Source organism: Pipra filicauda, unplaced genomic scaffold (assembly GCF_003945595.2).
Source record: "Pipra filicauda isolate LSUMZ 115617 unplaced genomic scaffold, ASM394559v2 scaffold105_size2325265_pilon, whole genome shotgun sequence".
Lineage (NCBI taxonomy): Eukaryota > Metazoa > Chordata > Aves > Passeriformes > Pipridae > Pipra > Pipra filicauda.
Window position 1 is genome coordinate 1,488,367 of NW_024103496.1, and position 25,140 is coordinate 1,513,506.

Sequence of the window (25,140 nt, forward strand, 5' to 3'; positions counted from 1 at the left end):
TAATTAAAATAGCAAGAAAACCTACTTGCCTATATTGTTAGAACCTTCATTTGTTAGATTCACTTTTTTTCATTAAATGCTATTCATCTTGGCTGCTTTCCAGCTAATGGCATCTGTGCAACTGTCAAGTGAGAATTAGTTCAGACAGGCCAGGGTTATTATTACCTTCCTGGAATGCTCTGAATGAACTTACCTCCACAGCCTTCCAAATGGGACTCTGACCTCTGCTACATTGACATTAACAACAATACCAAGGAATCAAACACTGATACTTTTCTTTTTATCTCCGTGCCATATCAGTGCGTATTTATCATTGGTTGTCATGGCTTTTATTGTAATAATAAATATTTTGACCCCCTTTTCAGTACTTCGGTGGGTAAGACTGCTGTGATATAGTAATATAATTAAAAGGAATCAAATTAATTTTTAAATTTCCAAAGAGACTGTTTCATATAGCCCCATGGAAATGATGATGGTCTGAAGACTGTGGAGTGCAGTGTTGTGCAGGAGCACAGAGCAAGGGAGCAGCATAGCCACATTAGTGCAGACTTTGCCCCAGTCTAGCTCATCCAAGAAGCCTGAGCAAGATGTTGCACTAATATGGCAGTCTTGCTTCTAGTGAGGTACTGAGCTACCAGAGTGCAATTAAATTGATGGCCTAGGGAGCCTGGAGACTGGATTTTCCTACTCTGCATGCGTAGAGAGTTCAGTGTTTCTGAATCTAAACTGTTACCCGTATCTCAATTTGGGATGCAGGTGTCTGCATCTATCTATCTCAACTATCTCAACTATCTCAACACTGACATGTCATTCCTGTGGCTCTGTTTGATTGTATTACTTACTTTATAGTTTGACTTGAGGTACCTCTACACTATGCTGTAGAGCAAATTCTGTGTTTTGTGATTGATCAGCAGTGAGTAAAACACTGCTTCAGTGAGCCTTCAAACAGCTTTGTCTCTCTTTGTTCATCAGTTTTAGTCCTCGATACCCTCTGTGTAAAACACTGAAAAAATGGTAACATCTTTACTCTGTTAGATGCTCGTCTTGAGGTACCGTTTTATGCCTTTATCTGTGTCAAAAGCTAAAAGCATCGCATCAAAACTTGTGTTCACTTGTTATGGTGGTTTCATAATGGCTAAATAAGCTCTACAAAAGCTCCATGGAGGCGCATCAGGCGCGTTAGGGAAACAGCTCCTGCATGCTGGAGCTGGCACGTCAGGTCTTTGAAGACGGTAGGTGTTCTCGGCATGGCTGTAACAACAGAAAAGGCTGTTGTATTTTGTAAAAATGAAATGCTACTTAAGGTAGGCCCTGCTCTGTGTGCCACATAGCTTCTGCTAATAGGATGGCGTGCATATTCAGAGATACGAACTATCAAGGCACATGAGGGTATGTCTGTATCTGCTGGTCAGAAGGCAATGAATTTGCAAAGAAATCATTAACTACAATATACGGGGCTGTACAGTGTCAGAACCCAGGAGAGGCTAAAGCTAAGGACAAGGGGGAAAGATTGCTGTCCTCAAGCAGACTTGGGTGAAAATGGGGAGTACAACCATTGTGGCAGTGTGTTGGTAGTGAGGTACCAAAGGAACTGTACAGGAACCCTGTTTTTGGGGGGGACCACAGTGTCCTCTGTGAAATGAGCTGTGTATGGCTACTGTATGGCCTGCCTGATTTACACCAGTTTGTTTGTTCTCTTCATACCATTAAACTTTAAACTCTACTAAATGGTGTGATTGTTCAAGTTAACTGTGGTTTTGTCTTTCAGCATTTCAGGTTGCAAAGAATTGTTTAGAATAAAGAAGCAGAGCTGAGATTTCTAAAGGGAATTAGGTGCCTCACTCCTCTAGGCCATGCTATTAGTGCCAGTTGAGAAATTAATTGATGATACATTGTGAGCATCATGTCTTCACATAGAAAATATGCACAGTAAATGATTTTTGCTTTGGGAAGTATTTACCTCATGCTGTTAAGACCATATAGACAACATATTATCTCCATTTGTTTCAATGCCCATTTGTCTTAATTATTAATGTGAATTTGAGCTGCTTTCTTCATTGCATTTAAAAGCAAATCACCCCAAGTTCAGAAGTTCACTGCACATGCCCCAAACTTTTTTTTCTCAAGAGCTTAAAGCAAACTTCAGTGATCTTAGTCATGTTCTGCTTGACCAAATACTGACCTTCCTCTGCAGTAGAAAGACATTTAAGCCTGTTTTCTGAAATTAAATCAAATTGTTGTAATCCATTGAGATTTACAACTGCTCAAGTCTAGTCAGATTCATATATGTTTCAAGTGAAACAGGTTTATATGGTGTTTGTTTTTCTTGAGCTAAGGTGGTATGTAGCATTTGGGATTAAATTGAAAATCAGTGTGTTTCACGAATGTCATCAGAGTGGGTATGTAAAAATATTCCCAAAAATATTTCTCAAAACAATATCTATATATTATTTAATGCTCATTGCCAAAGGTTTCTCTGTATTCTGCTGTACACCACATTTTCTGAAAGTATGTATGCTGTCATGGCTAGTAACTGTTCCTCAGTGATTAGTGTGACAGTAAGTGAAGCGTGAATATTGAGACTTGCCATATCATGCATGCCAAGTTCCTATATGGCCCAACTGCTGTGAGACAAAACATGCTATTATGTTTTAGACACAAAGCCATATTGTATGACGTTCCATCCTGTCTCGTACTGAAGGAGGTGTATGTAAAACTCAAATCTTTTTTTTCTTTAGTTCTTTTTGTTAACTTTTCTGTATTAGGTATTTAACTACTGAACCCCGTCAGAAAATTTAGCCTTTGGCTCTATTAAGGAATCATGTTTCAAGCTTAAATCAGGCAAATTATTAATGTTTTAAGGAGAATATTTTAAAGAGAATATTGGTAAAAAAAAAAATTAATGAAAGAAACAAAAGCAAACGTTCCAACGTTCCAGACCACTGAGGTTATGCACTAAATGGGGTTTTCCGAACAGTTCCGGTGTAGCATATGTAATTTAAATACATGATCATACAGTGCATTTTTCATAAGTAAAAGAATAGCTTGTCTTTAAACAAAGCAGCAAAATTAGTCATGCGTTCCATTAAGGCATCAGTTTTAATACTGACAACCTTAGGAGCCCACATACATATGCTTTTTGCAGTGTCCACTTATTTCCAGAAGTGACCTTCACAGAACACATGACTTTTGGAGAAGATTTTTTTCATTGCTTTGCAAAGCTCCGTAAACAGAACTTTGGTGTAGAACTGTAAAGATACAGCTGAGTCTAGGTGAAAGTGATGATTTGATCCATGAGTTACTTGGATGATCTTTGGCCTGTATTACACGGGAGGTGACACTAGATCATTATGGTCCCTTTAAAATTCATAAATGCTTGGAACCATAATACTAATAATGTAGCAACTGGAATTTTCAAAGAACTAACAAACAACTAACACCATCCCCACACCCCTAGCACTACCTAGAGTATGATTAGTGCAGGTAGGTCTAATAATTATCGCAGATTGAACTATTTTTGCAGACTGTGTAATGAATATAGTCTTTTTTTCTATGTAATAATTATAAACCCAGCTGTAATTATGGCTGATTTATTCATAATTTTTTGATTAGTTGATATGATTATGTTTCAGCCCTAGATATTTTTGTTGAGTTTATATTGTATTAATGGATAATCTGCTGATTATTTGATGCTTATCTTTGGTTTCTTGATTGATTTCAGTAAACAGGTGTCTTTTTTGTGTCTAAACTGGGAAGGTGACTTTGGATTTCTAAACTGTTCCTACTCAGAATATTTTCAATTTATATAAGTTAATCTGCTTTTCTTGCAAAAAAAAAAAAAATCTTAGCAGTATGCCAAGTATGCTGGTGATCATTAATACAGTCAAAATGTCAGCATTGTTCTGTTCGAGGAACTGCGGTGTCATCCATAATTTCACTTGCAATTCAGAATTAGTTAATCTTTGAACATTATTTTCTCTTGCTTTGCCTTACTTAATTAGCATCTTCATATACCTATGGGTCAACTAATGAATGGTGTAATTCTTATACTGGAGAGTAATGTTTCACTACTTACTTAAGTGACCTCGTTTTTCTGAATTAACAGTAGTGCTTGTTTGAGACAGAGCAAGTTTACTATTGTTCTTAAAAAGGATGCATTTACCTCTGTGGGGAAAAAAATTACATTGGTGAAATGCATTGCCAGAACCTCTGAACAATTAATTGGTGCAAGGGGGGTTAGGACTCAAGACAGGCCTCACAGACTTAATATAATCACCATTCCATGGAAATTTTGGATGTGTAGAAGAATTACTATCAATTCTCCCTGAATTTACTCCTCCCTTTCCTTTTCTTTGTTACAAATAGCTTTTTCTTTTGGTATTTTGCTGTCTTCTGTAATAAAATTATCTGTAATTTTCACTAAAGTTTAATGAACAATTTCGACAATCTGGTAGTAAATACTCTGAAATTAATCTAATTTATAATCTAATTTATAGGCAATGACTGTTTCATTCAAGATGTTTCTATTTTGTCATGAACTGAAAATGAAAACAGAAAAAAATTATGCCCATCAGAAACACTGGAGTTCAGTTGTTTAACCTGAAATAGCAATTCCGAATCCTAATCCTGGGTGTTCTATAAGATTATGACTGATGAGATACAATGTCCCAAAGTGGTCAGCACTCCTGGGCAATTCATCCCTGGGCAATTTCTGGACCAATATCCTGCTAGTTCTCAAGAAGAGATCAGATAGGCACAGTATTCAAATTTCTATCTAGCATGCAGTTGCTAGAAATTAAAAAGACAGCCAGTGGCATATTTTTTGAATGATTGCAAACATCAGCATATCATACATATGCCAGCACATAATTTACTAGAGATGCTTTTGACTTTTAATTTATTTTATTTTTCACACTGACTATAGTATAGACATGGACAAAAAGTTGTCCCTATGACATTTGTAACTTAAAGGTCTCAATGTAATAACAATTTATTTTTTTCATTTAGTGTTTTCAGTGTTGTCCGTTCTTTGTTGAAGAGGCAGTTTTCACCTCTGCATACACTGAACCATATAAATTATGCCATGTCAGCGTGGTAAAAGAGTAATGCTATTTAATCCATCTTCTTGAATTTGTTTTCTGGAAAGTCAGCTTGAGCTGAAAAAAATGAACATTTGCACGAAACATGCTGTAGAATTAAGGATTTTTGAGGATAACATCTTTTTTTTCAAACACTGTGGTATTTTGGACTGAAGTTGGGAAAACAGTGCATTGCAAAATAGAAACTTTTTATACACTTTGGCATTTAACCAACAAGAGATCTTTACTGAGCATGGTTGAATTTATGAAGTTACCTACTAATAATAACAACATGGTATTGACAAGATTTAGCATCTTTTTTTTTGACTGTGTATTACAAAAAGTTTGGTAGCTTTGGAAATGTAGGAGGCAGCTGTAGGTCAGTAGACCCAGGCCACATATTACTGATTACCATTTTACTTTCTCCCCTCCGAGTCTATTACTTTTAGATTATTTTCTTATAATATTCCCAAGAATATAGCTCCCAATGAAACAATAAGTTTTCTCAGACTTCTCTAGGAAGCTTAGGAAAGATAATTCACTTACACTTTAATGTTTGCATTGCTTTAACACTTAATGAAGAGTCAACCCCCTGCCATAAGAATATATGAATAAGGAAGAAGTCAGTACTTCCCAAAAGACAAATGTCTTTATGAAACGTGATGCAAATGTTGCAAGTTAAGCATCATTGGATTTTAAAATTTGATACTCACAAAGTTGTATAAATGTTGCTGTTATTGTAAGCTTGGATTTTATGCATTTAGATCGTAACAACCATTTGTTTCCAGCACTGTACATTTCAGTCTGTCAGTATGCTCAATAAAACCTAAATGGAAGAATCAAAACAGTTGCTTTCAAGATGCTGTTGCTCATGATACTTTAGCATACTAGGTAGGGTATATGTGATATGGTATATTGTATGCTCTGTAGTTGTAAAATTTGTATGAATTTTGAGCTGTCAATGCATAAATAATTCATTAACTCCCTAACCTGAGGAATAGCTTTCTTGGCCACGCTCCTGGGCATCAAGACTTGGTGTTTCAACTTGCTGACTGCATGGAATTAGTAAACAGAATAATGATACTGTTTTTCAGAAAAACCTTCTCGTTTGTGTTTCAGGCTGAGCCATGTGAACCACGCAGAAGATCTAGCCTCCAAACTACTCCAGTGTTTCCCAAAGAACAGATTGTCAGCACAGGCAGCTCTGAGCCATGAGTATTTCAGTGATCTGCCCCCACGGCTATGGGAGTTAACTGATAGTGAGTATAACCACCTTGAAATGGCTTGAAAACAAAGATGCTAGTTCATACAGATGCATTTGTGTATGCTAACCCTCACAAGCAGACAGCTTCATGGACATACACAGCCACACACAAAATATGTGACTGCGATTGTGTAGATTGAAATTACATAGTTAGCTTGACACAGGACAAAATGGATTCTTTCTTTTTGCTATCTCTGCTCTGCAGTCTGCAGCCTGCTATCTTTGTGTTTGATTATGTGTGCAGCCAATAGAATTCTCTGAATTGTTATAAAGCAAAAGGAAAATACAATTTACATATTTAGTGCTTTTCACTTTATAACATACAGTACTTCTTAACTAGCTGCAGCATGAAGGATAAAAATCCAGCTGTGTTTGATTCACAGAATCTCTGTATGTTATAATAGTAACCTTTAAGAAAGGACTTGGCATTCGGAAGTCTGAAAAACACCAAGTAGACAATGAATTAATTTGATGAATTAGACTGTGCACAAAGAGGTGATATTCTTAACTAAGAATGCTTTCACTATTTACATACATCTTTTTATTTCTTTCATTAAACAAAATGCATTCCAGTTGACTTGACATAAATATTCCTATCATCATGTAGGGTGTCAATTATCTCTTTAGTAATTGTAAATCTTTTATATTGTACACATCCATGTAATTTTTCAGTGTTAAAATCACACTACTATTTATTCTGGGGAAAAAATACATGATATTTTTTATTCAGAGAAAGTTCTGTTATTAAAAATAGGTTTCACAAGGCAATAGCAGCATTTTGCTTTAACTCAGTATGGTAAAGAAATGCATGTTGCATTGGAACACAGAATGTTCTTTTCTGCTTTCAAATATACATCCATTAGCAAAGGATCTAAATCCAGTACGTCAAGGCAGAAGGTTCAGAGATGCAACAATGGAACATGTGTGTGTAACCGTGGCTGATTTAAAAGTTTGCTTGTAAAAACTGAGCTCCCTTTCTGAATATTAATGCATTATAGAATCTGTTTACATCAGCGTCAGTATGAAAACTTTCATCTTCCAAAGGTTTATCTTTTCCATCCTCAACAGCTATAGTAGTCACATTTTGAGCTATTTCTGTGGCCTGGCTGCCCAAGTACCCTACTCCCAGCTCTGCTCTGAAGAGTGCTCTCCCATTCATAAAATATGAACATTAAAATCAAAATAGCACCATTAATTTTTGTCCATCACTGTCATAGATTGTGTCCTTGCTCTGCAAAAAGATTCCCAGTTTCCCCCTCTGCCACGTTGACCCACCACTCAGTTTGCTGACCATGGTACTTGATAGGCAGAACATGGATTCAGTGTAAATGAAGGCTTCTGTTGAAAGTCTGCCTTTGCTGAAACTCATGCAGAGGTTCATTTCTTCAGGACTAATGAAACATCAAGAATGCCAGTTCTTTTATCCTATTTCCACTAAATGGAAAACAAAAATCACTCTGCAGTGGTGACATCTCAATCCTTCTGACTGTGTGATTTAGTCTAGCCAGGATTTTGAATTCTGAATTCTGCAGTAGTACTTTTCTGTTAATATGGACTTATTACCCACTTGCCACTTAGTTTATCAGTCAGTGGTTAAATCCAGTTCTATCAGTGAAGTAAATGCCTACACATTATCACTCTGCAGCAGGCTGCCAACAGAGACAGTCTTGTCCTAGTCATTAACAAGCACAATGTATGCAGAACACCAGAGGGGAATTAAAACCACAAAAAATACCTCAGGGTGGTATTTTTAATATGAGAATTTAATTTGTAATTTCACAGATTAAGAATTTTGGCTGCATTAATCCTTTTATCAGCTCACAGCAGGTTATTTGCAGAAGCATAACCATAAGGCGATATTCATTGGCAGAAACACGTCTTTGCATAACGTTAAACATCAGGAGCAGTGAAACCTTTTGAAGGGGGGAGAATAAAGATGAAAAATCATTATATTTTAAAGCAAGGTTCTTCTAAATGCCTCCAGTAAAATTTGGAGTTACAGAAAGACTATTTCTGTGTCTAGTAGATAATCATTATGAAGCATAACTCCAGATGCAAGAAAGGACAATCCCAGTATCAAATACTACAATCATTTCTATTTAGTATGACTTGGATATACTTGTAAACATATTTACAAAACAAAGAAGTCATATACTTTGGAGAGTTGGGAAAATGTTTTCTGTGTAGTGAAATTACTAGTTTTTGTGATTCTAGTTTTCTGTGTTAATATTTTACATTGGGAAACGCTACAGATAGTTAATTAAATATAGGTATAAACATACTGAGTCTTTATGCACAACAGAAGTGTGTGTACAGACAAAATTTCCTGCTTTCAAATTCAGACACCACTGCGATTCTGCAAATCTCTCTAGTGAATAGTGTTCATCATGGAATATGTTTTGTCCAATTTGATCCTAATGCTGAATTGCAAATTTGGGGATTTAGCACAAAAAAACCAAGGAAAGACTCACATGTGAGGAGAAAGGCAGAGGGGAGGAATCAGTCAAATTATTTTCCATTGGAAAATTGTTTCCTTGGAATCACAGCATTTCACAAAAGTATGGTGACTATGTCTACATTGAAAAAGTGAAAATGGAGTGTTTCACTTTCTGTTCGCGTTTTGACTTTAGTGCTATATATTTGTATTCTATGTAATATTTTACATTATAATTTTTAATGTGGTTTATTTTAGAAATGTGTGCAAAATTAGTTTATGTGAGGAGCAGTTTCAATTTTTTTACTTGATTGAGTTTTAAGTCAAGGCATCATTTCAACTGGACTGGAAGTTCAATTTCCAGATAAGCTCTGTCTAACAGGTAGCTACTTTCAGGTTTTAAAAATAGGACATTAAAAAGGTAAGAGTAGTGCAGTTCTGCTGAAGACACCTTGTGTGGGAATACAATCCAATTCATGATGCAACATAGCTTTCATTCATCTCAGACCTGAGCAGTAATCTATAGATTAGCCCTTAATACTTGTTATTTTCTATTAAAAAAAAATCAGTCCTCCCACTCTTCTACTTTAATATTGAGAGCTCATATTCATTTATTTGCATAGAATATACGCCATTCACAATGTGTGTTACTGAGGATAGCAGAATGTGAAATGGAAGTTGAGGTGTCAAACTGCAGTGGGAAGATCGGTGCATAAAACAATAACCACGCCTTTTAAAGACACAGAGATGAAAGAGTAGCTTCAAAAATCTACAGCTATGCCAGTTGTTAGTGCAAACCCAAAGAAAACTGTTACAGCCTTGATTAGTTCTTAGACATTTCCTTGTGCAATCATGCAGTGGCAGCTCTCATGAGGATATTGTTATATGAAGGTTTGTTTTCAGGAGGGATTAAAAGTAATTGATTTTTTCCCCATCAGTTTGAGGCATCCTAAGTAAAAGTGAGTTCTCATATTATGAATATGCTAGTCCTTAACCATATGCAGTTTGATCCCTGTGATTATTAACATCACGTCTACTAGTAATTAATAGCCTGGTGTGACATTGAAATTGTCCAGGTTTTTCTAGCTCACTCAGAAGGGGGCTGCTTTACGTAAAAACTTTTTGAGTTGCTGGGATATTTTTATCAAGCCTAGTTGTCTTTAACAATTCAAAAATGAAAGTCAAACAAGATAGTTCATTTCTACTGACACCAAGATTGTCAAGATGTAATATGTGATATCAAATCATTGAAAAACTTTGCTGCATTTTTTTATATTCTTATTTCTTTCTAAATGCTCTCAGCAGAAATTTGAAAGTGAAAAATATTAATTATATAGTGGTGTACAGAAAAAATAAACACACATAACCTGGAAACAGGTTTTTTTAGAAGTTGCATCCAGCTAAGAATGTTTGCATCATACAACTTCCACCATAATGCATGCAGCTTCTTTCCATTCAGAATTTGTACAGTGCTTGCTTGCATAAATAGCTGGTAGACATAAAAGCTGTATATACTTACTGTGTTGTGTTTGCCATATATATTAAATAATTATTTTTAAATTACTGCTTTTACGGAAAAAAAATAATCAGAGTTTCTGAACTGACACTCTTTTTTTGCAGTGTCTTCTATTTTTACTGTACCGAATGTAAGATTACAGCCAGAGACTGGAGAAAGCATGAGAGCCTTTGGAAAAAACAATAGTTATGGGAAAGGTGTATCAAACAGCAAACATTGAAGAATACCTATGTTCACAACTGATAATGCAGGTAAGACATGATTATTGGAAGGTATATCTTTGAAAATGCTCTTTAGTTATCCTTAGAGAAACAAAATATAAAATTCAGCTGCACCTGTTCATGTGCAGGCTGATAATCTGTTTTTGCAGTCTTATGGTAATAGGAGTGTAAGTTTCTGGCCTTTTGGGCAGGATCAGTGTCACTGACAGGTTGAAAATATTGCAAAAGTTGGTGCTGGCATATTAAACAATAGGTTGCCTTTAATTTGGATTGACTTTTTTTCCTCTGGTAAGATACGCAGAGAGAAAATACTTCTTGCCAGTTCTGTTGTTTGGGGCGAGGATAAGAAATTCTGTGATTCTGTTCTATGATTTAAGGTCCTTTCCAACCCTAACTATCTGTGATTCTATGATTTAGTAGGTTTGGTAGTCTTGATGGCAGAAGGATGTTCTTGCTAGAGAAAGAGGTGCTGTCATATTAGTGAATATTATCTATATTCCTGACCTACTAGTACTGTGTCTGTTCTTTAGTGGCTTTCATTCAGTATCCCATCTTGTCAACCATAGTTATTCAGCAGTGAAATAGTGTGTTATATGGCTTCTGGTATTCTAAGTGCAGAATAGAACTTGGAAAGGGCTGGAGAGTAGAGACATTACTTACCAAATTACAGTAAGGGAATGGTGGATGTTATATCATGGCATTAATTCTCTTCTTCCCATATGCATCACCCTAGTGTTTGTTCAGTAGAATTTAGCACTTGACAAAGTCTTCCAGATAAGCAGTATTCCCTTATATAGCAGCTCTGTTTATTATGCTTCTCTAAATGGTTTCATACCACAGCGTTTCACAAAATACCTAAAGTGCGGATTCTTTTCATCCAAAAAACCAGTGTCTGCCTTTTTTTATTTATTTATTTTAAAGTCGCAGTTGCTTTTGCATGTTCAGTCCATTATAACAGCTTGTTACAGAAGTTCTAGGAGCTAAGTGCTCATGTGCTTATGTACCTATTTGAAGATATAGTCTCATAGAAATGTAGTTCATGTCTGTCTTTAGCTGTCTGCCTTTTACAATATCAGATATAACTTTCTCAAATTAATTACAATTGGATTTACTGTTGTGTGTTTATGTTCAATTGTTTTTTTAACCCTGTAATATTATGGAGTCTCTTTGCCTGAAAGGCAGTAACTACTGAAAAACTGGAATGAATAGGTTTCAGTGTTGACAGTCTGCCCCAATTTTTGCACAAGCTCTTTGCCAGCAAACCATTTAAGGTTCTCTAATGTCAGAAATGAGGCTGCCTCAGAGCAGTCTGTTTACATCTTTATTGACAAGCTAATCCCTACTTTTTCCTGGGGCTGTGTCCCTGCAGACATCTCTTCAACCTTGTCTGTTCTAACATGACATATCATCCATCTAAAGTAAATTTAGAATGTGCACATCTGTGCTAAAGACCTTTTGTATAGAAGCTAATGTGCAGAATCTCAATTCTCATGTACAGAATTTCCTTTCTGTTGCTTCCAAACAAATATAATTTTTCATTTCTACAATATGCAGAAGAAAGTTTGCATGTGCAAATGAGCATGTAAAATAGCACAAAAGAGAACCATTGGATTATTCTTACTGAATATCTATTTGAGCAGATGCAGATTACTTTTTTTATATGTAAACAAAAAGAGAGAACCATAGGTACCTTGACATATGTCACTGTACTGTTATGGCTGCTCAGCCACAGTTTTAATACAGAATAGCACGTTTCATTGTGTAAAGTCTGACGCCATTTAACAAATGTTCAGACATATACATTATTGATTACAGTTTTCCATTGTGGCTTGGGACTTTGTTGTGTTAGGTGCTTACAGTGGAATGATATATCAGCTCCCTGTTCCAGTATTTGTCTTGTGATATGAGATGGGGAGCAGTGGATAATGCTGGAAAAGTGTTAGCACCAAGCAGAAGTCCTCTTCTTTGTACTATGTGGAGAGCTGGGGATTATTGAGGTGCAACTAAAATAGCAGGAGAGGCAAAAAAAAATGTGAACATGGAAACTGGATTTGGGTGAGGAATTGCTAAAATTAGTGGAAACCTTTAAAGGCCTGAGACCACCAAGCAAGTGGAGGTATGAATTAGTGTAGGAGAGTGAAAGGAGTTGGGGAAAAAAGACTACAGTTTTGCTTATGTGAAAAGGAGATCTGGTGAGTAGCAGGTGGTGTGATTTTAAGCAGTAGAATGGGGACTGGCAAGTAGGATGTTCAGCCTGTAAGATGGGTGAGTTATGAGTCAGTTGTTCTAGCAGAAGTGTCAAGTTGCAGTAAGCAGGATAGTGGCATTAAGGAAGGGGTATTTATTACAAATATTCTCTTAAAGTCTCCATTCACAAGGCTCGGTTAAGCAAAAACATGCATGAATAGCAAAAAAAAGATGGCAGTAGCTCTCCAGGGCCATGAAGTAAACAGCTAAACAAGGCAAGTAGAGCTAGAGGGATGGAGGCAAACAGCACAAGCCCTTAAAATGTCAGTGAGCATGATCAGATAACATCACAGCCAGTGGCTCAGATTACTAATAGGGTTTTTGTGGACCACACTGCATCGTCTTGGGCTCCAAGAAGAGACAAGTTCCAGTGCCCATGGGGAACAACCTAACATCTGGAGTTACCAAGGTCAATGCTGAGGCTGCTCTCTGCTGGAGAAAATTAGCAAATATGTGGTAATGAGCTCCATTGCACACAGAAGAATCTGTCAGCAGTGAATTAGATGCAGCCTTTGGTGGAGAAAGGAAACAAACCTATAGGCCATATCCAAGCATCTTTAAAGCAGAAAAATTTTATTTTGTGCCTGATGGTTTTCACTGATATTTTTTTCCCCATGGGGAGGAAGCATCTTGGTGGAAGCATTCCCCATCTCTACATGTATTGTTGAGTTATATTGTATATATTATAGTCACCCATCTCTACAGACACAGTTTTATCTAGACAAGGACCATAAGAAACTCTAGAGCTCCGTTTCCACTTGGCCAGTGAAACACATGGCTAAAGCTTGTTGCTCTCTAGAGAAGGATGAATCAAATAGTAATTGAAAAGACAAGGCATTACCTGATACCAGATAGCACACAATGTTTTCTTTTGGTGATTTATAATCCCCAGTTCCCATTGGTGGACCAGAGACACAAGATGTGTTTCTGGCCTATTGTCTGCTTCCTGGAGCCAGCAGGGACAGCTTCATTCAGGATGGTAACACCATATGCTTTTAAAGTATTTAACCTGTATTACCATAATGAGATCCCCTGGCTTTCTAAATCTCTTTGACAATTCACTGAAGCAAAACAGAAAGTGGTCTTTATTTGTATTGCTTCACCACACGCACATGCATCCGAGCAATCCTGAATTTCAATTGCAGGATGCTGGATTCTTTCTTCTGTGTCTATTTAAGTCAGCAACTGACACCAGCCCAACCAATCAAAGAGATGATGGCGTCATTTGGGTCAGCTCAGCTGTGTAAAACAGAATAAAGCTGAAGAGGTGACAGTTACTACTATAATGGCAAAAAGTGCTAGCTATTTTGTACCTTCTGACCAGGCATTTTCAGTAGCACAGAACTGTTATGTAAAATTACCTTTTTCTCTTTACTGGCTAAAGAGGTGGGTGTTATTGCATCCCCATCTAAATAGTTTCATTTTTGTTTGTCACCTTCAGTTTTACATTTATAAATTGTGTAAGAGTGTCTCTTCAGCTCTGCTGTGTGGGAACATAATTTTTGCCTGCCTTGCCCTAGTCGAGCTGCAGGGAAGCTGTAGTCCAGCAGTGCATGTGTCCAGCAGTTAGTATTGAAAAGTCATTCTCATGCACTACTCCCCTGCGTTTACTGCATTCTGGGTGTCCCAGCGTTGCTAAAACGCTGTGGAAAACCATACACTGTGCATCTAAGTCTTCATCTCTGCAGCTTCAGGGGATAAAACTGTAGTAATTGAAGTGGAGAAAGGTCTGCATAAAAGAGAATTTCTGGACTGAGAGGCTCCATGTCAGCCAGATTTTTTCACTGTTGATTTAATCAAAAGCTGAAAGTAGCCAGTAGTGGTTTATAGGTGCACAATCTCAAAATTCAGTGTAAAAACAGATTGAGTGAGAAAAGCAGAGCTATGAAAGCACAGCAGTTGCCAGTTTAATTTTTTTAATGCACTTTCTTTTTTTTTAATAGATGGATTCAGATAGATGTATACAGTCATTGTGCTGCTGCAGTGGAAAAGACAGGGGCCTAAGATTGAGATGGGAGGTTTAAATTTCTCTTGCATCTTTTAGTGCCACTGTCTATACATGAATGTTGAGGGTCAGTTTAATTATTTAACTAATACTGGATTTGCATAAATTGGCTTCCGTGAAAAGGCTAATAAGGTGCAGTTGTGGTGGGCAGCTGAAAGCAATTTGGGTTTGAGTCCAGTAATGACAGTACTAAACAGAGTTGAAATTGTAACATCAATTTTGTAAAATGCTAGATTAGTATTAAGCTGTGAAAGATAACTACAGAATCCGAGACACTCTTTGGCTCTCTAATACTTTTAGTGCCATTATTTTCATGTGTTGACAACATAATGGTATTATGAGACTGTTCCAGCTGGGCTTTACTTAGTATCAAAGACTAAGATCACCACACTGATAGAATATATCCTAAATTAAACAGATAAGGGAAAAACTCCAGGTATTAAATTATATTCTCCTCATGATATCTATTATCTTATTTCTATTAATCTAAAATGAAAGTTATAGACTGATTTTCGCCCTCTATTCATCCATAAAAAAAAAATGCACCGGTATTCACTGGACTCTGCGCAGAGGGTGAAATGGACTGAGCAAATAGGTGGCCAGTGCAAAGCTGTCTTCATATAAACCGCCCATCTTACCTAAGTTACACATGGGGACTGGAGAGTGGAGGAACTGTCCATCAGGTCCCCTAGTATGCCACAGTAAAGGGAACCCACTACTTGATCAAGGAGTTCATAGGACTTAGAAAATATGTTTAATGGTTTTCTCATGTCAGTACTGTAACAACTTGCCTTGTCTGTTGTCATGTGAAATACAGTCATTTAATTGCATTCTGAGTAAGTATTAGAATACACAGTCTCTTGGCTTTTTTGACAAAAAGAGTTGGTAACATAATGCATAGAGATATGGAGAGTGAATTGGTGAAGGATGCTGAGTGGTCTCACTAAGATAGCTGAACACTGGTTGTGCTGAAAGCCTGTCTGATCTGGAGACTGAAAGACCAGACCAGCATCTATGTCTGGAAATAAGTATATGGAAATAAGTAGGCATGAATAGGATTTCTAAAATCATGGACAGGATTTTCAGAGGAGAGGTACCTTGGGAGTTTCTTTAGGAAAGAAGGAGAAAGAAAGGAAGCAGGACAGAGGAGGAGGTCTTCATATTTATTGTTACATACTCTACTTGGTAGGACAAGTATTTCAAACCTTCATGTCTAGGAGATGTTGGTTTCTTCCCTGCAATTATATACTCCATGTCATTCTGTGTGAAATTACTGGCTACATATTTATTGGCATTACTTTTTTAAATTACTATGTGTCATGGCCAAATCAGCTGCAGAGCTGGCAAAGAAAAATGAAGAGTTACTACTGTCACGGATAACTTTTTTCAAAGGACAATACCATATTTTCTTGTACCATGGCATAGTATGGAGCCTATTTTCAGTTCATTTCTAATGCATGATAACTTGCCTTCAGCACTGTGAAGATTAATTTTCAATTAATTTTTAGTGTAGAGGTTTGTAATTTAACAGTCATTTATGCTATAGGAAAGATATTAGTGATACTTGGCATGAATGCATGTGCTCAGTTGCAGCGCCGTTTATCTGTCTTTTCAGTTTGTTTGCTCTTAAATTTAAGAGATGAAAGGTGGAATCCTCTGTGCCAAAAGTGCACTGTATTGCATTATTAATATTAGGATAGCAAGCAATTCCCACTAGATGGTCTTTGTGGGCTGTTGATGCTTTAAGAAGTGTCTAGGCATGAAAGGCCATTTGAGTTCCAGTGGGCTGATAGTCTGGGATGACATTTGAATGTGGTGAGGACAATGTATAGATGACAATGACTGGGAGGGAGGCAAAAGCGGGTCTCAACTCTCCCTATTCTCCCATGGACAGTCACCTCTTCTTTAGGATTATTTCCTCACATGACTCCTCAGTTAGGCTTTGTCTAAGAGGAAAGTGGAACCACTGAAGGGGAGAAACCGAGGTTTCCAGACAAAGCAGAGGCTTCCAATGCTGCCACACAGCCCGTAACCCAGAGAGACAGCAAAGCTAATGAGAGGCATTGCCTTTCAGGCATCATTTGTAGCATTCACAATTAACAGAACATTTTACTTTCAGCCAAATCATAAACAAAAAATTAATTTTAGTAATTCCATATACTGGAATTGTGTCTGTGGAGAGCAAGCTTTGTGTTGCCATTTGGAGTCTGAAGCTTTCATTGCCTGATTCGCTATGAAATAAACACACAACAAACCACTTTGGGTCTGAAGGCAACACCCACTAAAGTAAATGCGTGCGAATGTTTCTAGTTGTGGGAAGGTTCTTGCCTAAATGTAGAAATAGTTTACAACTCAGTTAATAAATTACATTAATTTATTCTGCCCCATAAGCTGGGATGAGGATGGATGGGTTTCCTACATCCTCCTAGTGTTAATTGCTGTAAAAAATCTTGGGAGGAAAACTCAAAGAATTCAGGAAAGAATACTAAATTCTCCAATAAAAATCTCTCATATAGAAGAACAGCACTGAAACAGTATCTTCAGATATTTTAAGAAGTGGAAACAGAATTCAGTACTTTCATAATTTTGTGGTCTTGTTATAAATTAATAATGTTGTTTTGGACCATATATGTATTTTGAATTAGTATTTATGGAGGATCATTCTCTGCCGTTAGTAACCTAGATATCAATTCTGTACAGCCACTTCTGCGACCCTCTTTTGATGTTAATATTAGGACAACTTGTACATTATATTTTCTGGCAGGTATATTGTAACAATGCAATCACAGCATGTAGTATCATGGTATAAGCCTTTTTATTTAAGTTTTCTCCCTGAAATTTTAATTTTACAATTACTTTTAATACCTCCCTTGTTCAGTATGTGCATTGCATGTATATTAAAATCTAGTTAGCTTACAGTCTGAAAGGAAAGAAAATCTTCACAATTAAATCTGTCCTTGTGTGCTTGAAAGATACAGCACTAAGTAATCTGTCACATCATAAAAGGAACAAAATCAAAACAACTGAGTCATTATCATGACTCTGCTTGGTTTCAGCCCACAAAGTCACATCTAGACTCTGCAGATACTGTATTTGTTCTTTTATGTATCTGTGTGCAGATACTTGTAAATACAGAGGTGTAAATGTTGCCAGCATTTAAATTGGGTTAAAAGTGCTATTTATGGCTCACACCAACAACAAAAAAATATTCATAATCATCCCTAGGTAAAGACACTCATTTAACGAGCTTACAGCTCCTAATTAATTCTGTAAAGAACGCCATTTGGCAGAGCAGAATTATGAGGTTTGCATATTGATGGTGACAGGGAAAAATATATCTGTTTTCTATTTATGTGGTAAAATTAACTTCTGTGCTTTAGAAAATGGCACATCTCAGAGGTATTGCTTTCAAAATGATCTCAGGATATAAAGAAATCAGTAATAACAGCACCAGGCATTCAGTTCTGTCCTAATTTTCCCACTAGTTTTTCAGTGTTTCAGCTGCCTCAGAGACTTAAAGTACTCTCATTAGGTAGCTGGAGAGGCTGCCTGCTTGCCTATTCCATCACTAGCTTCCTCTCTCGCTCCCCCTCTCTTGCTCTCCCTTTTTTTCCCCCCCCTCCTGCCTTGGGAGTGACTGTGAAGATCATTTGCTGGCATGATTGGCAGGTTAGAGCATTCGATCAGATGAGTTCCTCTTAGAGCAGGTCAAAAAGGCTGGTTAGCAGGAGCTGTCGAAAAATGCCAGCAGCATTCGAAATGGGAAATGTCATGACTTCGAGGCAGGGGGTGCCACCTGGAACAGAAAGCCCCCAGCTCATTAGCAAGTTACAGGATGCAAGCTTAACTGGAGGGAGCAGAGGAGGAAAGATAATACCCAATAGGGAAAATTATTGTGAAGTGGAATTGATTTCATGTATAATTTGTTTATCACTAGAAGGGACAAATGCTGTCCTCCTGACATGTGCGGAGGAGTGTGGACTATGAATGAAGCAACTTAGCATAATCTCCAGGTTGAGCCCTGGATTTAAAGAATGCCAACTTCTTTCTTCCCAACTGTGGAAGTGATCAGGTCATGTTGTATTAATTAAACGTGACATACTCTCAAATGGTTTATCTGGGCAATTTTAACAATTTAACAGAACACGGTAGATATGAGCTGCATTCATTATTAACACGGGGCAGTGGTTTGTCTTCTGGATGTAATGGGTTTGGGGTTCTTCTGCAAGCTGCTGTTGTAAAACGACATGTTTCTGTTGCAAGTTGAATTATAAAAGACCTTATTTTTAATGCTTGGTCGGACTGCATAAAATCAGAATGCAGTTTCAGTTGCATGATATAATTTTATTTCCAGGAAAAACTACATACCCTAGGAAAGTATGGATTTAAAAATAAATAAAGCATTCAGGCTTACTGTATAAAATTTAATCTGAAATGAAGACTACAGAGTCTGCTGCCTGCCATGGACTTAAAGAATACATATATAAAATATCAGCATTACAAAATGCTTAGTCTTTTCCAAGACATTCTGTAGTAGTAAAAATGCAGGCAAACTGTTCATCCCAGGCAGTTTAACAAGCCCCTGGCTATTAATGTTGCTAACCATTCATTTGTTTCATTGGTCTGTGTTTTCATATAAAAGGCATATTACATATCAGTAGAGGTGACTGTATAGATATTTTTTTCCCCATAGTTTTTTTCAGAAATGTTAAGAAAATAAGATGGGATCATGATATTTTCCGGAGTCTTTTATTGTGGTATCTTTGTGCAGCTGTGAGTCTAGCTCTGCTCCTCCTGAAGACAATGGGAGAATTCTATAGACTTCAATGGAAGTAGGGCTGGCTCCCTTATCAAAACTTATATAGACAAAACAATACCATCTCAGGCTGAGTAAATGAGATTTAAAGGCTGCAAGAGGTTCCTGAAGAACTGTTTTGCAAACTCTATCTCTTCTTGTTAAGGAATTTTGTCTTTTAGATATTAAACTCATACTTCTCTCAGAATTTTGCAGCTCATGCTTAAGCAGCCTCTTGGTCAGATGCTGAGGAATGTTTTCTTAGTGTTCAGATTCTTGATGATTTTTTTTCAGCTTTCATTTTCTTTCATCCGTCAGAGTTTTAAAGTCAGTAATGGAGTAGCCAGTGTTTGCTTTATTGAGTAACCACAGGCTGTTGGATTTCCCTTTCTCTGCCTAATGTGAATCAGAATCAGATTTTTTTAACAGAGTTCCTTAATCAAAATATTTGTACAGAGTCTAACAGACAAGTGTTTTCTGTTTTGTATTTCATGTAAAAAGCTCAGCATTAACAGCCTGCTAGTTTGGCAAAAAGAGGAGTTACTAAAGCACCATAAACACAGACATTCTTTACCTTCCAGATACCATTTTAGTGTGAAGTTCTTTCAGATGACCACTGTGAACACTGGCTGCTGTAGTCTGCATTACTGAACACACAGAGGTTCAGTCCTTTGCAAAGCTCAATAAAGAGAGCAAAATATAAAAATAAAATATTCTCTGTGCAGATCCCATGGGAGAATTTTTCCTACCTTGGGTAGCTCTGCAGATGCCCAACTACTATTTAAATAAAAAATTGGAAATTAATTTCAGAAGTTCAGAAGGTGGTCATTACTGAATGTCTACTCTGGTACTTTGCTTGGGGAAGTGATATGCGCTTAAATTATTTGTATAGGTTTGAAAATTAGGCCTCTTTTGGGAAAGGAGAGTAAACTGTCTGGGAAATCTCCAAATGGAGTAAAAAAAGGGATCAGTAAGCACTGGGCACACCTGCTAGACTTTAACCCTGAGATATATCTGAGGGACCTGTGGTGGCTGTAGTGTCTGTTTGCATCTGGTAACAGCTGCTTGGACATGAACAGAAGGATGTTTTGGCTAGGAAATTGGGCAGGTGCAGATAAATTCTTTTCTAGAACTGTGTGTGACACAGGTTAGTGACCTGTGCATGTCCTAGGTTCATGACCAAAGAAGATATCACTCAGAATTAGAAAAAATAGTTAAATAACTAATATTTCCTACATATCTACATTTTCTGGCAAGAAAAAGAATCTTGTCTGAAAGAGGTGAAAGAATTTAACCATTACTCCTCACTTTCTAACCAGGCAACTTCTGGTTTTTCAAAACTGACTCAAGTGTTTTTTTAGCTTCTAGGAACTTGATAATTCAAATGAAGAATAGTTGCCAGGAAAGAATTAGTAAATTCCTTACTGTCCCTCAAAACTTATTATTCCTGCAGTTTTTTGTCATTCACTCAAATCCTGACTTCTCTATTCTAAATAAATCCTATTTTGTTTCCTGACTCTCTAGGGAAGATGAGGCAGAAGCAATGAGTGGGAAAATTGCATATTCATCATCTGATCTGTATATTTTTTCTCCCCCAAATTTCTGAGAAATCACTGGAACTTGCTACTGTGTGTTCTGTGTGTTCTGTGACATTACCCATCTTTGTGAATCACTTTTCAGACAGGAAGAAGCTCTAGCACATGGTCCATATTCCATGTCAGTGACTTCTTTTTATCATTACTTGTATGTAAAAATACTTTCTGTATGAACTGCCTATGTCTTTTTTAGGGGGTGGATATGTACAGAGTGTTGGAAAACTCCAGTGAGGCCTGAGGTCATCTAAATAACTCTATGTAATGTGAGCAGCTGTTGATGAAACATGGTTCAATCAACTTTTTCTTTAAGTATTACATTTCAAATTAAATAGGGCAGTATAAAACAATCTGTAAGTTCAACGTAGGATTGGACCATACAATTTTTTTAATCTGTGTTGTTAACCATGGACTGCAGTAAAAGAATATCTCTCTCTCAAAATCCTTTTTTAAAACTTTGTCTCACCACTTTTTTTTTTTACTAAGTCCTCCCCCTACATTAAATATCCTACAAATTATTTACATATATTACTGAATCTTTAAGGAGGTATGTTTAGATAGATTGAGGCATATTGGAGATGTTTTAACCTGACCCTGTCAAAATCCCTGAACTTTGTGCACAAGTCTTGATTTTGATTTTCTTAGCAGATGGAGCATTGCTTTTGGATCACTAACCCTTGCCCTATTTCTTCAGAGAACAAAAAAGCTGAGATTTTCTGAATTTTCAAGTCCTGGACTTGCTCTCTTGTGTAGGCTGTCCTACTCTCTCCCTAAAATCATCTCCAAACTTCACAGTTTTCTGGGAGACTACTATACCAGCTTGTGTGATATCAAACTAATAAGTCGTAGCATTGCTTATGTCACCAGACAGCAGCACATGGACATCTTTCCTTCTACCAGACTCCTAAATGCAGAGCAGAGAAACTATAGCACACCTGAGGATTTAGAGAGATGATTGAGATGTTCCTCAATGGATCAGAGTAATTTAGCAATCTAATTCTCTTTCTTTGAGTTACTGTGGAAGGAAGAGAGTAAATGCTACACAGTCTGAATGCATGGGTCCTTATAGAACTATTAGAGGTAGAAAAAAGGACTGAAGGAAGCAATGCTGCTTGAGAGCAGTGAGAACACTACTGGCAGGTGAAATCGTCAAAGCTTCTTATTTATGTGGTGTTTCTCACCTATTTTATTTGCATGAGAACAAGCATAGTTTCTTGCTAACAAGCATCAACATTTTCAGCTCATGTCTACTGAGAGATGCTCTGTTTTAGATTTCTGTTCTTAATCCACTGTGTGTTGTGATCACAATAATGCACAGAAGTTAAACAAACAACCTCCACCCCCAAACCTCCTCCCCTAAGAAAACGAAATCCCAGACCACGATGATAAAATAGTTCATTAAGATTTCCAGCAACAGCTTGTCAACTTGGCTCTTAGTACTGTTTTGCCCACCATTACAAACCACATTGATCCACAAATTTGCTATAGTCTAGGAATAAAGGGAGGGGAAAAGGATTTTTCAGACATTTGACCCATCTTACACTTCAGCATTAAGATTCTTTTTTCAAAACAATGTTTGTACTCTAGTGTTTGAACTAAAAAATTTGCAGTCTTTTAATTCTAAAATATTTTACAAGTCTAAAGGTCCTGATGCACATCCAAATGGAAAGGAGATTGGAATGTGAAGTAATTAAGCTTTGTTGTCTCTCGCTTTTGTATATGCCCGATGCACATTTATGATGGATAGGTGTCCCATAAGTCCCAAACTTCCTGAAAAGCAGAGAATTTCAGTAGACACGAAGTGTGTAAGTAAATGAAGGGTGCTGTCAACCCTTCCTTCATTTAAACTAAATCAGAAAACAGATAAGGACAGACTTGAGGTCACATTTTGCCTTTAAGGTAAATAATCCATGTCAGCTTCGCCAGGGTTTCCATCTCAACGGTGATAAACATGAGCTGTATATAGGGCTGGATCCATCATACCCTATCCCTGTGAGAACCCCACTGTGTGCAGTGGGACATGGTATATGTTTATGTTGTGAGGAGGAGGGAAGAGTAGCGTGTAAAGTGCTTTTTACATCTGCATAACTCAAAGATTTTAGGTTGGTCAAATACATATACTCTGGTGCTAATGGAAACAGAGATCACTTATCACCATATCTGAGGAATTAGAAATGTATATTCATGACTCTCTGTTACCCAAATAGGATGTCCATCATTCTGCATTAATGACATAGCTCTATTCTACTCATTTCATTTTTCTTTATGTTTTACCCAGCTGAATAGCTTAGCGCTGCCATGGGGTCCTGTATCGTATGGCAGACTTTGCCTTTTGAACTGCCCACATCACAGTTTTCTGCAGCTCCCTATCTCCACCGTCATTCCTTTTCTTTACTCTAAATGTTTCTAAGGAGGAAGAAAAGAAAGAAAGAAAAGATTTTAAAAAAGGGAGGGGGAAGGGGGGAGAGAGGAGGGGAGAAGGAGACTGCTGTGAAAAAATAAAAGTTTAAAAGAGAACCAGAATGAATGCTTCACTTGTTGGCTTTTAGCACAATTACCATACCTTAGGAAATATGCAGGGAATAGTTAATTATGACTAAATGAGCTCCTTTTAGAGTTCATGGCAGGCCCCAGCATCCAACTGTCAGTGTTGTGAAAGATTGAATTAAAAGGCTGGTCTCCCTGTCAGCCGGTAGGATGGTCTGCTGGAGGAAAATAGACAGTGAAAAGATAGCTGGGTTAGAGTAGCCTCAGCAAGGGAAACACGTATAGCATTTGCATACTTCTCCTGCAAAGGGGGTTTAATCCAAATAAAGGAGGAGATTTCAGTATTGTCAGCCAAGGCTTTGTTCAGTGTGAAGAGCAGAAGGAAATCTGATGAAGGGGCCTTTCTGAAGCCCTTGCACACAGACTGGAGGTTGTTCTAGTAAAGTTATATACTTTGGGATTGTTTACACACTATTGTCTGTTTGAAGATCTCCTAAACTGAAAGACTCAAAGTATTCCACTTTGCCAACACAAAAGCAGAGAATTTGTGTGGTAAAAATGACTTGCACTGCAAACCTGAACAAGTTCTTTTCATTAGCTTCACAAAATACTCTAACGTTCCTTTTTTTGGTGAAGACAAAGTTCCCTTCTACCTCTCAGCCAAACTCATGTATGACAAAATGTTTTCAGACTAGGAGATAAACTGGACAATTATGTTCTCGAAATGCAGAATGCACAAAAATCAGATACTCTTCAGGCTTGAGACAGATAAATTCTTGCTGCCTTCTTCAAAACAGTTCTTTGCTAAACAAATAGTTTCATGTCAACTAAAAAGAGGGTTTTGAAATTTAGTTGGAGCACTGTGTCTCTACTGCGATCTCTTCTGTAATTTCTGATTTTTTTTCCTCACCTGAGAGATGAACCAGAAGCCTCAAACTAAACCTCATTTGTACTTAATCTGTAGCAGACCCAGTCCATGCCTTTGAGCTTCTGCAGATAAAATAATGGACTTCTTTTTCAAAAAACTATTTAAGGGTGATGCCAGGGAAATTACTCTCCTTAGAATGGCTGTTCACCTACAGTGTGTACTGCCACTTTCCACGGTTTTCACATGGGAGAAAGTGCATAATCTTGAGATATGATTAATATTTTGGGACCAAATAGGTCATCTAACAGCATAACACCTGAAATAGATGACTTTTGGTTTTTGTTGCTGTAATATTTTGTGTTCTTGCCATAGTCTTAATGATTGTAGCTAGTATTTAATTATTTATATGAATGACAGTAAAGATCTAATTACTTGTGCAAATAGTTTATAAATATATATTTATATATAATTTTTCTATAAATGTGTCTGTACATATTTAGCTCATTTTCTCATTAGCTTTGTAGCTAATAGTCGTTGTAAAGCAATATATGTAATGCTTTGTGAGTGTTAGGGCGAGCAACATTCTTGCTTGAATAGAGCTTGAATTTTCTCTAATAAAAATGAGTACTATCT

General features: G+C 37.0%; 1 protein-coding gene across 3 annotated transcripts in view; it reads left to right on the forward strand.

The window, feature by feature from the left end:
* Positions 1-25,140, forward strand: part of CDK14 (cyclin dependent kinase 14) — a 314,193-nt gene that overhangs the window by 243,536 nt on the left and 45,517 nt on the right. For all 3 annotated transcript variants that reach the window (XM_027749121.2, XM_027749124.2, XM_027749122.2), the window contains 2 exons: positions 6,198-6,337; positions 10,397-10,543. In XM_027749121.2, coding sequence (XP_027604922.1) covers positions 6,198-6,337; positions 10,397-10,512 — 256 coding nt within the window. In that variant the 3' untranslated portion in view covers positions 10,513-10,543. The remainder of the gene's footprint in view (positions 1-6,197; positions 6,338-10,396; positions 10,544-25,140) is intronic.